The sequence below is a fragment of the Astatotilapia calliptera genome, chromosome 20, assembly GCF_900246225.1.
Source record: "Astatotilapia calliptera chromosome 20, fAstCal1.2, whole genome shotgun sequence".
Classification (NCBI taxonomy): domain Eukaryota; kingdom Metazoa; phylum Chordata; class Actinopteri; order Cichliformes; family Cichlidae; genus Astatotilapia; species Astatotilapia calliptera.
Window position 1 is genome coordinate 28,060,287 of NC_039321.1, and position 16,514 is coordinate 28,076,800.

The following is a 16,514-nucleotide window of genomic DNA, read 5'->3' on the forward strand; positions in this document are numbered from 1 at the left end:
TCCTGACCTAAGCCTCTTTTCATAGGATGCAGGGAGCCAGCAGATTGGCTTCCTGTTGGGCAGCTGTGGTGTGAGTTTGGCGTTGACCAGTGAGGTGTGTCTCAAAGGGCTGCCCAAGACACAAAATGGAGAGATCATCCAGTTCAAAGGTCAGCAAGACTAAACTGCCTCTGCTAATGCTGCTGGCTCATCAGGAATCATCTCTGGATGCTTTCATTTTATTGCAAAATTAGTGTAATTAGTGCAGCTTTTTTCCTAATGACAGCTGTAATAGTTTTTGTGTGCTCCATGCTCTTTGTGTCTGCGTGTTGCAGGTTGGCCAAGGATGAAATGGGTAGTGACCGACACTAAGTACCTGACCAAACCATCCAAAGACTGGCAGCCTCACATTCCCACTGCCAACACAGACACTGCCTACATAGAGGTAGGCAGTTCAATGCATTTCTAATTTCTGCATTCTAATTTAGATTCAGTTTATCTTTAGTAAACTGTTATATATTCAATTATGTATCTTCTGTAACTCGCACACTATTATTTGACTCTGATATTAATTTTGACACATTGTTGACATCTGTGTGTTTGTCTGTGTGTTTGTTTCTCGCTGAAGTACAAAGCGAGTAAGGAGGGAACAGTGATGGGAGTCGCTGTGTCCAAGATCGCCATGCTGACTCACTGTCAAGCTTTGACACAAGCCTGTAACTACTGTGAAGGTCAGAGACTATAAAACACTGCATGTAACTTTGTGGACTTGAAGCTGGTGAACGCACTCATTTGCTCATGTGTTTTCTATCTTAGGGGAGACACTGGTCAATGTGTTGGACTGTAAGAAAGATATGGGCTTGTGGCATGGCGTCTTAACGGTGAGACCGGATGTTTCTGCTGCTGACTAGATGCCCTTTATTTGGTGTGTGGTACAGTATGTTATTGACACTGTTGGTTTTTATATATTTTTTCCTTCCCTGCAGAGTGTCATGAACAGAATTCACACCATTACTGTGCCATATGCTGTCATGAAGGCCTGTCCCATGTCCTGGGTGCAAAGGGTTCACATTCACAAAGGTTGAGCCAAATGTTCTTTCTTTTATACTCCATATTCTTATAATTTTACTATGTTTGCTTAGTTAATAAGCAAACAATATTAATAAGACAGAGTATTTTACAGACTGCTAGGATAATAATAATGTTAGAAAAAAAGTTTTAATAAGAAAACAGTAGAGAAATGATGCTTAAGGGCTTTTTCTTACCCTCTCATAGCACGTGTGGCCTTGGTGAAGTGCCGTGACCTCCATTGGGCCATGATGGCCCATAAAGAACAGAAAGACATCAACTTGTCTTCAATACGCATGCTTATAGTAGCTGATGGAGCCAACCCATGTGAGTAACTAATGTAATAAACAGTCACTATACATGGCCATTTTAAAATGTTGTGCTGTGGGTTTAAGCTGCTTTTACCTACTTTTGTTAATGTTTTCACCCTTTGTTTACCTTCAGGGTCTGTGTCCTCGTGTGATGCTTTCCTGAATGTGTTCCAGTCTCATGGTCTGAAGCCTGAGGTCATCTGTCCGTGTGCCACCTCTCCCGAGGCCCTGACTGTGGCCATCCGCAGGTACAACGTGAACCACACGAGCAAAGAGATAAACAGAGAGACATGTGCTTTTCACACATACAGGGATAAATTTGTTCATCTCTGTGAGAACAAAATTTATACAGTTAAATTTAACCGAGACGTCCTTTATTGAAAATGCATGAAATCTGTAAATATTCATAGGGATGCAGCAATTACTCGCAAATAGTATGGGTCATGAAAATGGAAAAATACACTTTTCAGAATAAAAAGTTAAAAGCATGTACATTTTTTAACCTTGTACAGGCCAGGTGCGCGAGGTGCTCCGCTGCCAGCCAGGGCCATCCTGTCCATGGGCGGGCTGAGCCACGGAGTGATCCGGGTGAACACAGAAGACAAGAACTCTGCTCTGACTGTACAGGATGTGGGTCACATTATGCCTGGAGGTTAGCCACAACTGTTAGGTGTAATTGGCAGTGCAGAAGTGCAGCAGCTGTCACATCTTTACTGTACATTCTGACTGTATGGCCTTTCTTTTAGAATACAGAAGCTCAAGTCTACATAATTCTAATGTTTTGACCTGTTTTTGTTTGTTTCAGCTCTGATGTGCATTGTGAAGCCAGAGGGATCTCCTCAGCTGTGCAAGACGGACGAGATAGGAGAGATCGTGATCAACTCACGTGCTGGAGGCACCATGTACTACGGCCTACCGGGTGTCACCAAAAACACATTTGAGGTCTGTCACAGGTTTAATGTTGTCACACAAATTACAGCTTTGTACCAACATTTACTTTTAAAATGGTAAATGTTGATGGCTTAAAAAGGTACAACATGCTGTGGCTTTTGAATTAGTGGAATGAGACATGATATGAAGTTTACATCAGTCTCCGTACGTCCCCTCTCTGCTATAATGAGCTCCGTCCCTTCTTGTTTGACCTTGTGTATTTAAAATATGGACTCATGGAAAAGGAGTACTAGTTTTAAATTACCCACTAGATGGAGCCACAGACGTCACTGAATAATTGCTTTATTTCTATTTCCTTATTTACTAATAAAATGCTTTATAGACTTCATGGTTTAAATATTGTCCCATTATTTTTATTAATAGAACCCACTAAGTGTTTCTTTTGGCTTATACTATGTTGTACTACTACAACTGCAGTATTTTGGGGTATGCAGTATATTTACCCTTGAAATGCAATCTGTGCTGTGTTTATGACACTTGTCTCTCTCATCTGTGCTAATTTCTAGGTGATTCCAGTAAATCAAGCCGGAGCACCCGTTGGAGAAATTCCCTTCACTCGAACTGGCCTGCTTGGATTCGTGGGACCGGTAGGTTGCTCATGCACAATTACAGTAGTTCCAGTACTCTGCAATTGGGATGTCTGTGCTGAGTTAAATATGTCTGCTCCACAGGGGAGTCTGGTATTTGTTGTGGGAAAGATTGAGGGGCTCCTGATGGTGAGCGGGCGACGGCACAATGCAGACGACCTGGTGGCCACGGCGCTAGCAGTGGAGCCGGTCAAAACAGTTTACAGGGGGAGGTGAGACACTGACAGGCCGCTGTGAACCACAGTGAGGTTTCACTGTGCTCCCAGCGTGTGTGTTCATGCATTACATTACTTCATAATGCACACTGAGTAAGAATGTTCTAGCGACGCACACATGTGAGCAGGGATAATTTAGTGATATTTAATTGGTAATTAGTAAAAATCCCTTCAGCATCCTGCAGCTTCTGCTGGTTTCTTTGTCTAGCTGTGTGTTTGCACTCACTTCTCTGTTGGCATCTGTGCAGGATCGCAGTGTTTTCTGTGACGGTGTTTTATGATGAGAGGATAGTGATTGTGGCAGAGCAGAGGCCCGATGCCAGTGAAGAAGACAGCTTCCAGTGGATGAGTCGAGTGCTGCAGGTGAATCACACATCTGCTCATATCATCTTGATTAATATTATGTTATTCTGTATTAACGTGTACTTGATGCATGTTCCATCTTTAGGCCATTGACAGTATCCACCAGGTTGGCCTGTACTGTCTCGCGCTCGTCCCAGCCAACACCCTCCCAAAGACGCCTCTGGGAGGCATCCACATCTGTGAAACCAAGCAGAACTTTTTGGAGGGAAACCTTCACCCCTGTAATATCCTCATGTGCCCACACACCTGTGTTACAAACCTGCCCAAGCCCCGGCAGAAACAGCCAGGTGGGTTGTCTTAGACATTATGGAATCATGCTTGTATACAATATAAAGCTGTAGCATGAAGAGGGAGCTAGAAATAATGAGGATGTGCCATCAGCTGGCAGTTGAAAGTTTGTCGTTGTGTAACCGACTCTTGATTGTTTCTGATTTCCTCAGTGGACGTTGGTCCAGCTTCTATGCTGGTTGGCAACTTGGTGGCAGGGAAACGGATCGCCCAGGCTATAGGGAGAGAGCTGGGCGTGGTGGAGGACCAGGATCTCATTCGAAAGGTACTGCCACACAGACCAAACTCCACTGATTTCATATATATGAGGTCTAGTAGTGGATTTGGCAGAGTGCAGCACAGTTTTTCACCAGTTTAGTTTGTAGGAATTTGAATTGCCTTAATATCTAAAGGAGTCAGTGTCTATGATGTGTACAACACCTGCACAGTGAGACCATTAATAAAAGATTTGCACGCTATAGCAAAACTGCAATGGTTGCTTTATAGATGGCAGAAGATTAATGAGCAAGTGTTTTGTTCAGATTGCTGTATTGACATTATTATAAGCTTGAACTTGTTTGGATTTTGGATAAAAAAAAAATGCTTATTTAATGTAGTAACTGGAAAATTATCAAATTCTTTAATCATTTTAATGTCATACAAACCTGTTCAAATTAAGCTGGTAAGGTAAACTGATGTGTAAACATGCCATGAATGCAGGTTTAATGAGATGAGCCTGCGTCTGTCAGGCAGTATGACTGCTGATGCCTTATCCTAAATCTCTGTTGTTGTTCTGCCTTTACTTTGCTTGGGTTGGGCTTTAGCTCTGTATGTGGCCCACCATGATGGTAAGGCTCTAGTCTGGCCTCCCCTCCCCCCTGCATCCCTCCCACCCGCCTCTTTGCTCATGCTGCTTCTGTCAGTCAGCTGTGATAACCTGACGGCCACCAGGTACAGCTTAGCCCGGCGAGATGACCGTGCAGGCTAGCTTCCTTGTCCAGCAGAGGTCCACACATTAAAACTAATATACTGCAGCACATTACAAATGAGGTCACATCCTACATTCATCCGGGCCTTATTTAATAGTCCCACGTCGCCATCTTATTTTAAGCCTGGAGTTGGCCAGCAGTCTGCTGCAGCTTTGCCAGACCAAAAAGTCAGCAATGAATTAAAAGACATTGATCTCCTCTGAGTGAGAAGAAGTTTCTTATCTTTTACAAAATGTGCAAGTGCAAGGCTTAAGCAATTATAATCTGTCACTTAGCATATATAACTGCAGAAGATGTTCTAATAATATACTGTGATGCACTATACGTATATCCTGCGCATTAGTACGAATTAGAATATTAGAAGTATTTTGACGTGCACCTCTGCTTCCTGTGTTCACTGTGACGCTCCCACGTGCAGCATGGCTTTATGAGTTGCCAGGGCAGCTGGTCTGCATGATGTGACTCCTCACTCATTGTTGACCAGAGCACGACGCACAAACGATTACTTTTCCAGTGTCTGACGGTGCGATACTGCTGAATATCCCTGTACGTCTAGCTGGTGTTATCTTTACTTGTTTTTTTTAATGTTTGTTTTTTACGTGCTTCCTAGTGGTCACCTGGCTTCTGTCTTGTAAAGGGATTCTTTACTTTCAGGTCCTGTCCTTGTGTGTCTGGTGCACTGCTTCCTCGGCTTTTTGACACCACAGATTGAGATGCTAATGACATTAATATATTAATAGTTCTATTAATACTCATTTATGTAACTGCGTAAATCTTGTGAAGTGCCTTTATTTAAGAAACAGCATTCTGAGGGACTAGCAGAAACTTTTTGTTTTTAATCAAAGTTGTCATGACCCCTTTGTTTTTCAAGGCCCACAGATTGTGAGCTTGTGGCTCCAGTTTGCCTCCTTCCTGGTGCAGATGGTCCCAGCATGACCTTTCACAACTTAAAAAACCCAAATACTCTGGACACCTCTGTGCTCCTGTTGCGTCACACTGTGTCCTTGACGTACTTTAAAGTGTTTTCTGTTTAAAATGAACAAATCTGTCACAGAGAGGACTGATTATATATTTATTTGTTATTTTGAAGACAGGCTTTAAAATATTTTTCTCTTTAATCACTTTCAAATAAGTTATTATTTGCCAACAGTGCCGCTTTGTGTAATTATATCTGTGCATTAAAACATTGTTTGTGTGTTTAATCATCCATCTGTGATGCGTATGTAATGAGCGATTCCTTTCTTTGCCTTTTCAGCACCAGTTCTTGTCTGAAGCCCTGCAGTGGAGAGCCCAAATGGACCCTGACCATGTTTTATACGTGCTGCTCAATGCTAAGGTAGGCTAAACATGAGCATACAGTAAACATAAGAAACGTGCGCATACGTGGCGTGCACCATTACCTTTCTTTTACCTCGGAAATGGTGCCACTCTGTAAATGGTGATCCATTTTGTTGTATGAGATCATCTGTACCAGCACTGTTTTTGCTCTAGGGGGTAGCAGTGTGCACAGCAACTTGTGCTCAGCTACACAAGAGAGCAGAGAAAATCACAGCTACCCTGATGGAGAGAGGAGGTCTCAACACAGGAGACAACGTGGTGCTGCTTTATCCCCCGGGTATGCACGCCGTTATTATACGTTTCAACTCTTCCTAGTTTTTCATATCAAATAATATGTAAAAGTGCTGTTGTTTAATGTAGTATTTTAACGGCGTCGTAGTTCAACCAGGTTCCCGTCTCCTCCTCCTGCAGGTATCGACCTGATAGCCGCCTTCTATGGCTGTCTCTACGCGGGGGTCATCCCTGTGACTGTGAGGCCGCCCCACCCACAGAATCTGGCTGCTACTCTCCCCACTGTCCGCATGATCATTGACGTGAGTGCACTTCACCACAGCTTTTTTTTTTTACTCGAGTATTTCCACAGTATAATGGAGTAATGTATGTGGAATTATTTGAGTACATTGAGTAGTATTTAAACTGTTTTTGTACTTATTCTACACTCATTTTTCATTTTCAGTTTAATTTTTTTTCACTTAATTTTGTAATGATTTATCCAAAACTAGTAGTTCACAATGAGAACACAGTTCTGTGAGTCTTCTCTAATGCAAATACATCATTTTTCTTTGTTTTTGTTTTTAAGTGATCCACAATCACAGCTAGGGTTCCTTATTCCCAATTTCCCTGAAAATCGAGCTGTTTGAATAGACAGACAAACAGCAACGGAGACAAAAGCACAGTTATGACATTGCACTGTCCATACTGGATCACTTTCATGTACTGAAATATGCATCGCTGACCTTAAAACAAATATGAAGCTTTTTTAGCCGCCACTTTAATAAACTATCACATCAACGGAAGTGCCCTTCACTAATGAAATGAATACTTCTGTTGGCCACTATAACTGATTTCCCTGAGGCAAAGCAAATGAAATTGGGCTTTACTTTGGAGATCAATGAAATATCAATAACTGAATGCTTCACATTAATCTGTGGCTCTAAACGACCGCGTCTGTGCTCTGTGTTGTGTGCCACAGGTGAGCAAAGCAGCCTGCATCCTCACCACACAGCCTCTCATGAGGATCCTCAGGTCCAGGGAGGCGGCTGCCAGCGTCAATGTCAAAACGTGGCCCACGATCATTGATACAGGTGACTGAATTAGGAAAGCCTTTAGAGTAACGTGCAGCAGCTGGGTGTCGCTGCGTTTGTGCACGTATTTAGATGCTAGCAGGTTTGGCTTGAAATAGACACTGTTTGTGCTTTGACTAACTTCAGACATGTACAGTACGTTTCAGTTATTTTAAGCTCTCATTTCTGAAGATAAGAGTGTTGCAGTGAGTTAAAAGTAAAAGTATGGATTTTTAATATGTGCATTGAAAGGATAAAATTACACGTGAAATGATATCACCTTCCCTTTCAACCAGACTATTATCAGACTGTAGCATTAAGAGCAAGATGTATTAGCAAGAAGTATTTGATTTATTTTGTCCAATAAAGACATAACATAAATTCACTTCGCTCGCATTACAGATGATCTTCCAAGAAAGCGGCCTCCACACATCTACAAACCTCCTACAGCTGAGATGCTAGCCTATCTGGACTTCAGTGTGTCCACCACAGGCATGCTGACTGGAGTCAAGGTAGATTACTCCCACAAATCCTGTACATACTCCAAAAATAATAATAACAAACAAACAGAAATGACTGTGATTTCATTTTTTTTTTTTTTTAATATGAATTTCTCTAGCCAGAAAATGTTTAATTTTCTGCTTCTGTGTCTTCTCTTGGATGTTTGACCTTCACCCAGCTGGTCTAGTTCAGTGTATTGACAACAGAATTATGACACAGAGATTAAATATTTTCATATTTACACAGACATGGCCAAAAATATTTGGTAGTTGCACAAATTGTCTATTTAACATACTTTGTTTGTTTTTATGATATAGTGAAGGACATTTGTGCAGTTAAAATGACATTCAAATTTTTTTATTGGTTAATAAATCAAATTTATGCCTACAGTCAGTATTTACAGTGTGCTGACATTTTGGGATGCTGACTGTCCGTCTCCTAAGCTGATTCACTCCTGCCTCATTGGTATTGAGGTTGTTTGTGGGCTTCTGCTTATTCACGCACTTTTTTAGGGCTGACCATAGATTCTTGATCGCATGAACATCTGGGGAATTTCCTGGCTGTGGCTCTGAAATGTTAATTTGATGATCTCAGAGCCACTAAGTTATCACTTTTGCCTTGAGACGTGGTGCTGGAGACATCCATCATGCTGGAAAATGCACAAAGCATTAAAGTGCTCCTTTGGTGGAGGAAGAAGTTATTCTTTGAGGAAGCTTTTAGTGTGGTCAGGCAGAAGCCCACAAAACTGCAGTCAGCTTTGAGCATTGCTAAAGCGGGAATTGGCCCAGAAGCTGATGTCCAACTTGCCACAGAGAACAGCAGAACTTATTAGAAGAAGGACCTCTAAACACTGTTTGCATAAATCTGATTTATTTGCCAATAAAAGTTGTTGAAATTTCTTATGATTGTTTTTCACTGTATCGGAGAAATGAAAAGAAAAACTTGTGCGATTTGCCAAATCTTTAGTACGAGCCTGTTGATTTTATGAGGTTAAAAGACATGTAAGAAATGGTTAATTTAGATCAGATTTTATATACAACAGAGGAGTGGAGATATTGAAGGTGTATGAGTTTAAATACCTGAGGGTAAACCATGCAAAGCAAGAAAGAGCGGTGAAGATGAGAGTGCAGGCAGGGTAGAGTGGGTGGAGATGACACTGAATAATTACGCACACCCCACTTTGCAGCTATTTATTTGTAAAAACTGTTTGGAATCATTTATGATTTTCGTTCCACTTCTCAGGTGTGCACCACTTTGTGTTGGTCTTTCACCTGGAATTCCAATAAAATTGATTCATGTTTGTGGCTGTAATGTGACAAAATGTGGAAAAGTTCAAGGGGGACGAATACTTTTGCAAGCCCCTGCATATGAGAGGGGAGGATGCTAGAGAATAGGGTGAGATGGAGAAAGATGTTCTGCTGTGGTGACCCCTAGAACGAGCAGCTGAAAGAAGAATACACATTTTTAACTCTAACATGCTACCTGTTCTAATGGTCATCAAACTACGTCTTTATTGATACATATTGAGGTATTAAAATCATACTAATGAGGTGAAGTTTAATGGAGTGAGTCTGGTGGATTTCTTAAAAGTTTCTCTGCTTCTTCAGATGTCTCACGCTGCGGTCAGCACTCTGTGCCGCTCCATTAAACTGCAGTGTGAGCTCTACTCCTCACGCCAAGTAGCCATCTGCCTGGACCCATACTGTGGCCTGGGCTTCGTCCTGTGGTGCCTCTCCAGGTAATTCCAACACAAACATAAAGACAGAATGCCATTATTCTTGTAACACACAGCTTTGCTGTTGCTGACAGTTTTCTCTCGTTTCCAGTGTTTACTCAGGTCACCAGTCCATCCTTATCCCTCCCCTGGAGCTGGAGAGCTCGCTGCCTGTGTGGCTGAGCACGCTCAGTCAGTACAAGATCAGAGACACCTTTTGCTCGTATTCTGTCATGGAGCTCTGCACCAAAGGCCTGGGCACCCAGACGGAGATGCTGAAGGTCACAAACACACTCACATAATCTCCCAGATGTGGTTCCTCCTCTCAGATTACCGTGCTGTCATTTCTGTTGTTACTCTGACAAACAACACAGTGATAAATTACTTTATGACAGAAAATATTACTGCTGTGAAGCAGAGTAATAAACACCTGTCTCAGGCTTAAAAAATGATTCACCTATTCATTCAGACAGATCACCTGCCAGCGAGCTAGCATGCTAATTAAGTAGATTGTATGTTTACAGCGTTATGGGCCTTACATGTATCATATCTGTTTTAAAATCACTATCTGTCTCTGTCTGTGCTCATCTTCATTTTATCCTTTATCTTTCCTCATTCGGTTTTCCTTCTGCTTTGGATGAAAATGTTCAGTAATGCAGAGTCCATGTTTGCGTCAAGCTACCGTCTACACCTGTTAAAAGTGAGTGACCTTTAGCCGCTCGTGTCTGCAGGCGCGCGGTCTGAACCTGTCGTGCGTGCGGAGCTGTGTGGTGATAGCAGAGGAGCGTCCTCGCCTCGCTCTCACGCAGTCCTTCTCCAAGCTCTTCAAAGACCTCGGCCTTTCACCTCGCGCCGTCAGCACCGCCTTTGGCTCGAGGGTCAACCTAGCCATCTGCCTTCAGGTTGGTTTCGCAAATATGCAGTCTTATGAGGACATTTTGACCCAAATCAGGCTTTTTTTTTGGTTCTGCTCAACAAAAATAAAAAACCATGTCATCTGAGCTGCACAAGGAGATGTACTGAATGTTAATAACTTATGATAATAACTTATTCATGTTCTGTAAGCTAAAAAACTTTATTTTTAATGTATTACCCCCCCGTGTCACTAGGGCACTGCTGGACCAGACCCCTCCACTGTCTATGTTGACATGAAGTCCCTGCGTCACGACAGGTAAGGCTGAAGACTCTCATAAAGCAGCACAAAGGCAACCACATTAGTCACGTGGTGCAGCTGGTGGACAACAACAGAAAGACTGACAGGCTTGTCTTTTCTGTGTCCCTCAGGGTGAGGCTAGTGGAAAGAGGAGCGCCACAGAGTCTTCCACTCATGGAGTCGGGCACTGTAAGTATTGATCACTGACTGGTAAAACTCACTTATGTGATGCTCACTGTGGCCACAGAACCAGAGCACTAAAAGAGTTGGTTAAAGGAGTCTTAAAGTGAAATTCTCCTCTCATTTCCTTCTCGAAGATCCTACCAGGAGTGAGAGTCATCATAGTCAACCCAGAGACCAGAGGCCCACTGGGGGACTCGCATCTTGGTGAGGTGAGTGCGCAAACATGTGCCACAAACCGTCCGATTTCACTGGCACGGAGTAAAAGAGGGCGACAGTGAAAAGATTTATTTTATGTTGATTTTTAGTCAAATTTCTCTCTTCTTGTCAAAATTTAGCAGCCAAAGTAATTCAGAAAGTCTTTTTTTTTTTTTGTGCAGATTTGGGTGAACAGCCCACACAATGCCAGTGGCTACTACACCATTTATGGGGAGGAGAGCCTGCAGGCAGACCACTTCAACACCAGGCTCAGCTTTGGGGAGCCCCAAACTCTGTGGGCCAGGACCAGTTACTTGGGTTTCATCAAGAGAACAGAGCTGCTGGATGCAAGTGGAGGTGAGAGGACATTTGATATTTGGTGACATTGTAATAATGTAATAATGACTTGGAGAAGCAATTGGTGTTGAACCCTTTAAAATGTAAATGCTTGGTTGTACTGAAAGTTCTCATCACAAATGCATCACAACATTGGACCCTAATCTACAGGTTGCACAGTTGTAGCCAGATCTTTAAAACAAGACACTTTATATTGTTGGAACTGTAAATAATCAAATAGTTGTGTCCCCGCCACAGATCGCCATGATGCCTTGTTTGTGGTGGGATCCCTGGATGAAACGCTGGAGTTGAGGGGGCTGCGTTATCACCCCATCGACATCGAGACGTCCGTGTCCCGCGCCCACCGCAGCATCGCAGAGAGGTAAGGAGCAGCAGATGTGCACTTAACGTGGCGTTGTTGATCCTCGTAGCGAACAGTAGCAGAAACCTGAACTTTTCCCACTTCTCGCTTCGCAGTGCCGTGTTTACATGGACCAACCTGCTGGTGGTGGTGGCGGAGCTTAGCGGCTCGGAGCAGGAGGCCTTGGACCTGGTGCCACTCGTCACCAACGTGGTCCTGGAGGAGCACCACCTCATCGTCGGAGTGGTGGTCATCGTGGACCCGGGGGTGATCCCCATCAACTCCCGGGGAGAGAAGCAGAGGATGCATCTACGAGACTCCTTCCTGGCTGACCAACTGGACCCCATCTACGTGGCCTACAACATGTGAACACCCTTCACCAACTGATGCAGAAACCTGAGCCAGGCTCCGAGAACAGACAACGAGGGAGAAGGACTTTGGGGACGTGTACAGTAGCAGCCCCGAAGTTAAAACCTCAGACACACTCATTGGAAATGCCAAACGGCGTGGGAACGCGAGAAACGACTCAAGTACTGTAACGACAACATGCTTCCCTCTCAGAAACTGTTCTGTCTTTACTTCCACCTGCTCGATTGCTGCAGTCCAGGTTCACTGAGATTTCTACTGTGGGGCCTGACACTTTCTCTGCTCCTGAAAGGTAGATGCACGTGTCGACTGGGAGAAATCCCATCATCCTTTTTTTTCTGCACCCACCTCTCCCTCGTCAATCAAACTCATGTTTTTAGGATATTTTAATTACTCCCAGAAAGAGAAGAATGGAATTCTCCCCTCATTTTTCTATCCTTTTGCTTTCCTCCTGAACCATGCATGCTCATGTGTCAGATTTTTCAGTTTTTTTTTTAAACCCGTCTAATCTTGAAGGTGCACTGGAACTTCTCCCCTTGCACTTTACGTCCTCGCACCTCGATTTCCTGTCTCCTGCCTCCCCCACCCCTCATGCCTGCTGCTGTCAAAAAGAGCAAATCCACATCAGTATTAAAAGCGCCACAAGCAAGCACAGCCCACAGCGGGCAGTCCTGACACAATTGCCCACCAGGTGCACAGTGGCGTCCACTTTCCATCACACGCGATGTTTGCTGGCAGACTTAGTGTCGACAATGACGAAACAAAAAAATATCTTAAAAAAATGCTTGAATTACTTGTTGGTGTGGGAAAAGAAAGACTTCATGAACCCGAGTAGTAAAGATGAAACAGATTCTTCATCTTTGGTGTGAGTAGGAGTCGGTGGGGTAGATAGCTCGTATGATTGTGATAGTACTAATCTATTTTTAAAAAGCGCCAATTTCCAGAACAACTTTCGAAACTATAGTCTGTGTTTAGGTGTGCATGCCAGCTGGGAGTGCAGGTGACGTCTACATGCGGGCTCGAAACAAAACGAAAACAAGCTTCGCGAGCCAAGGATTCTCACAGCAGTTATTTCGCTGCCTATGCTGAATGTTCAGGCTTTGTCACAGTTTTTGTGCCTCTCATGTAAAAGCATTCACAGCCTCCCGGCGCTCAACAAGAGCTGCTCTTAAAGAGGAAATAAGTACCCGGTGTTAATGAGGGAGACCAAGAATGTTCTGAAGTTATTCCCAGACAACCTTCTGTTTCTCTTCTCCTTTTAACCCATCTTTGCAGTTAACTCTCTTTACTCTTTATCTGTCAGCTAAAATGTTGTAAAGAAATAAATACGTGTGACTATAAATGACAGCACTGTTTGTGTTGTACAAATGTAGCTATAGCCAGTATAGATGAGCGTTTGGTTCATCTAAAGGTTTTGTTTTTTAAGGAAATATCTTGAGAACGTTGGTGTCTCTGTGTGAATGTGTAGTTTTTCTCACCGGGTATTTATTTTCTTTACAAAAATCTCACAAAGTAACATCAACAAACTTTTGTGACTTCACCCATGAGAAGAACTAACCGGAAGTGATTTGAAATTTGTCCGATCACACCTTCAATGTGGTCTCCTTGTGCACCCCAGAACAGCTAATGCACCTCTCACTGGTGCGTTAGACTGAACACATTTCAGACTGGATTAGTTTTGCTGAAGAGGAAAACACCTCAGGGATACAAATCTGGCACAGCAAGTGCAACAGGGAGGCTTTACAGTAGAATTTGGCCTGGATCCTGTGGACTCATGAGCTGAAAACTATTGTTTGTTCTTTGGGTTGTACATGACAACCAGCTTGCTCAGTCTGACAGTTTTGCAGGGACATTTTTGTAACCTTAGGAAAGTAGGAGAGATAGCAAAGGCCAATTTAATCTTGCAGCTGAGCTCCAGCATCACCCGACATGCATGGGGAACTTCCAGGGAGAGATTCAAATTAGAAAGTTGAGGGAAGTTTTTAAGGTTTTCTTTTCGTGGGTGAAGTCGCCAAATTTCTTTATAAAGTCAAATGTTTAGCTCTAATGTGGCTTTAATGTGATGTTAATACATCGGAGGCTTAATCTGGAGTTTGGCACTCTAGGCTCTGAAAACCATAGCAGACCAAAAAACCGCTAAACAAAATTTAAGGTCCAACTTCTCTGTGTTCAAGGGCCGTTTTGTTCGGCTTCGCCTGGCTTGGTCTGAGGTTCTGAAGTGAGCTGCTAGCTTTCAGTCTGTGTGTAGTTTTCCACCTTATATCAAAGAACGTGTTTCATTTAGTGTCACAGCTGATTAGATAAATGTAGAAAATCTGAAGGCAAGTCGGTGCCTTTTACCATGGTGACATTTACGATAATGGACCATTGAATTTAAAAAAAAAAAAAAAAAGCAAAACAAAGAAATCAAGAATGAGGAGCTTTGCCTTATTAAACCTGTGGAACTTCTGTACTTTTATTGCTTATTTAAAGAACTGTTTCACCGAATCTAAGCGAGAAATCGGAAACCAGTTTGTAGCTCAAAACTCACACATACATTTTAAAAAAAAGAAGGTTTTTTTTAAGAGGAAGGCTGGTGTTTTATGTTCGTGCTCATACCTTTCTGATTTTAACATAACCGTCATCACTCAGACCCATTAATTCTGAATGTGGGCAACACTTAAAAAAAAAAGAAAGAAAATGAACTGGGAACAATCCGCAACAAACCTGTGATTCAAAAGATTTTTTAAAAATTGCAGAACCCTCCTTTAAAAAGTGAAGTAATAAAGATGTCTGTATACTGTATTTTAGAGGTCAAATACTGTATTACTGGTGTTAATGTGTACATGAAAATGAATCTGTAGATAAAAAAAAACAAAACAAAAAAACTTGACTTGATCTTTCATACTTGACAGCATTTTCTGCATTGTTATTATTTTAAGGTTACCACATCGCAAGCAACAAAAACGGTTTCAGTGGGCAGGAACAAACGTGCACTTTCCCAATATCATTTTATGTGTGTGTGTGAGTGTGTGTGCGCGCGTGTGTGTTCAGCAGTGATATTTGGCTTCTATGGTGCAACAAGTTTTGTCTTTTGTAAGAATTTTCCCAAAATGGTAAACCTGTTATTTTGTTTTTTTTATTTCTTCTGTTTTTTTTTAATGTCGCCTCCACTGTATTTTTACTCTTTCCATCCAAAATTGGAATTTTAATATATTTTCTAGGGATTTCATCAATATTTTCCTGATGCAATCTTTAGCAGCTGGTTTGATGTAGGAGCGGCTTTGTCGCGCGTCGATTAAACCACTTTTCAATCGGTGACCGACACCGACGGCGTGTGTGCGTGCCAGTGAAATTGGAGTCACGCGTCTTCTGAGGTTTCTGAGGCTGCTGTGTGATTATTGCTTTGTCGCTACTGTTTCACTCTGACAAGTTTTAATAAAGTTTTATAATTTCATGTTGGCCTTCAAGCCTTTTCAATAGACATTGGTGCTATTCAATAAGGGAAAGTTGACAGTTTTGTTCTCCAGTGTCATTACAAGAAGATGCCCTTTTGTGTGAAACCAAGTCATTCTTTTTCCATGCCAACATGTCTTCAGTCACTCCATACTTGCATCATCATCGGTTCGGGATCTGATGGACAATGCGCTCTGAATATATAGAGTTTTCATATTGTGTTGTGACGAATGGCGAACATTTCAAACCTCCAAAGTTATCCTAAGCACAAAATGTAAATGTACCTGCGAGGTAATGAAATTAGGATCTTTTACTCGTACACGCAAACGCAAAACCCCACAAACTCAAGGGCCCACAATGTATACCTCAGCAACTGTCTGTTCACTATGCATCGTCGAGCTGCAGCAAAGACATTCTCAACTGGTTAATGGTGCGATAACTTCTAACAACAACAACAACATGTCTTACTTGACAAAAACACTGTCACTCTGTCATTGGATGTGTTTCATGTCAAATAATAAAAAAATTGCTTTGTCAGACTTGTCTTGTACTTCTTCTTTTCTCATCTATCTGCAACCAGCTGCTGTTACAAGAAAGAAAATGGCATCTTCCCTCCAGCAGGTGTCAGTGTTTCTGCTCTGTGTGTTTGTGTTGGGGGTGTTAAGATGCCACACTTCAGTTTTGCTTAGCGTTTCTTACAAATATTCACATCTAATAAAATAAGATATTTCTTTACTTGAACCAACAGATAGTTAATAGTTGATTGATGATCAACTAATTGCAACAAAGGTCCCGTCAAACCACTTTATATTCTACGGTAAAGTCCCGACAATATATAAGGGAAATTCCAATAATCGCACGACTTCCTACTGGCAAACATTTGGCGACAGTGGGAAGGAAAAACTCCCTTTTAACAGGA

At 42.4% G+C, this 16,514-nt stretch overlaps 1 protein-coding gene across 2 annotated transcripts in view; it reads left to right on the forward strand.

Annotated features, from left to right (window-relative positions):
- Positions 1-16,132, forward strand: part of dip2ba (disco-interacting protein 2 homolog Ba) — a 46,649-nt gene extending 30,517 nt beyond the window's left edge. For both annotated transcript variants that reach the window (XM_026153336.1, XM_026153337.1), the window contains 28 exons: positions 26-149; positions 315-424; positions 608-710; positions 796-860; positions 966-1,059; positions 1,255-1,374; positions 1,492-1,606; positions 1,871-2,010; positions 2,164-2,300; positions 2,816-2,896; positions 2,981-3,108; positions 3,360-3,474; positions 3,560-3,761; positions 3,915-4,027; positions 5,986-6,066; positions 6,222-6,345; positions 6,480-6,601; positions 7,261-7,372; positions 7,754-7,863; positions 9,460-9,590; positions 9,679-9,847; positions 10,298-10,468; positions 10,676-10,737; positions 10,851-10,908; positions 11,037-11,111; positions 11,280-11,454; positions 11,692-11,815; positions 11,911-16,132. In XM_026153336.1, coding sequence (XP_026009121.1) covers positions 26-149; positions 315-424; positions 608-710; positions 796-860; positions 966-1,059; positions 1,255-1,374; positions 1,492-1,606; positions 1,871-2,010; positions 2,164-2,300; positions 2,816-2,896; positions 2,981-3,108; positions 3,360-3,474; positions 3,560-3,761; positions 3,915-4,027; positions 5,986-6,066; positions 6,222-6,345; positions 6,480-6,601; positions 7,261-7,372; positions 7,754-7,863; positions 9,460-9,590; positions 9,679-9,847; positions 10,298-10,468; positions 10,676-10,737; positions 10,851-10,908; positions 11,037-11,111; positions 11,280-11,454; positions 11,692-11,815; positions 11,911-12,163 — 3,414 coding nt within the window. In that variant the 3' untranslated portion in view covers positions 12,164-16,132. The remainder of the gene's footprint in view (positions 1-25; positions 150-314; positions 425-607; positions 711-795; positions 861-965; positions 1,060-1,254; positions 1,375-1,491; positions 1,607-1,870; positions 2,011-2,163; positions 2,301-2,815; positions 2,897-2,980; positions 3,109-3,359; positions 3,475-3,559; positions 3,762-3,914; positions 4,028-5,985; positions 6,067-6,221; positions 6,346-6,479; positions 6,602-7,260; positions 7,373-7,753; positions 7,864-9,459; positions 9,591-9,678; positions 9,848-10,297; positions 10,469-10,675; positions 10,738-10,850; positions 10,909-11,036; positions 11,112-11,279; positions 11,455-11,691; positions 11,816-11,910) is intronic.
- Positions 16,133-16,514: the final 382 nt, after the last annotated feature.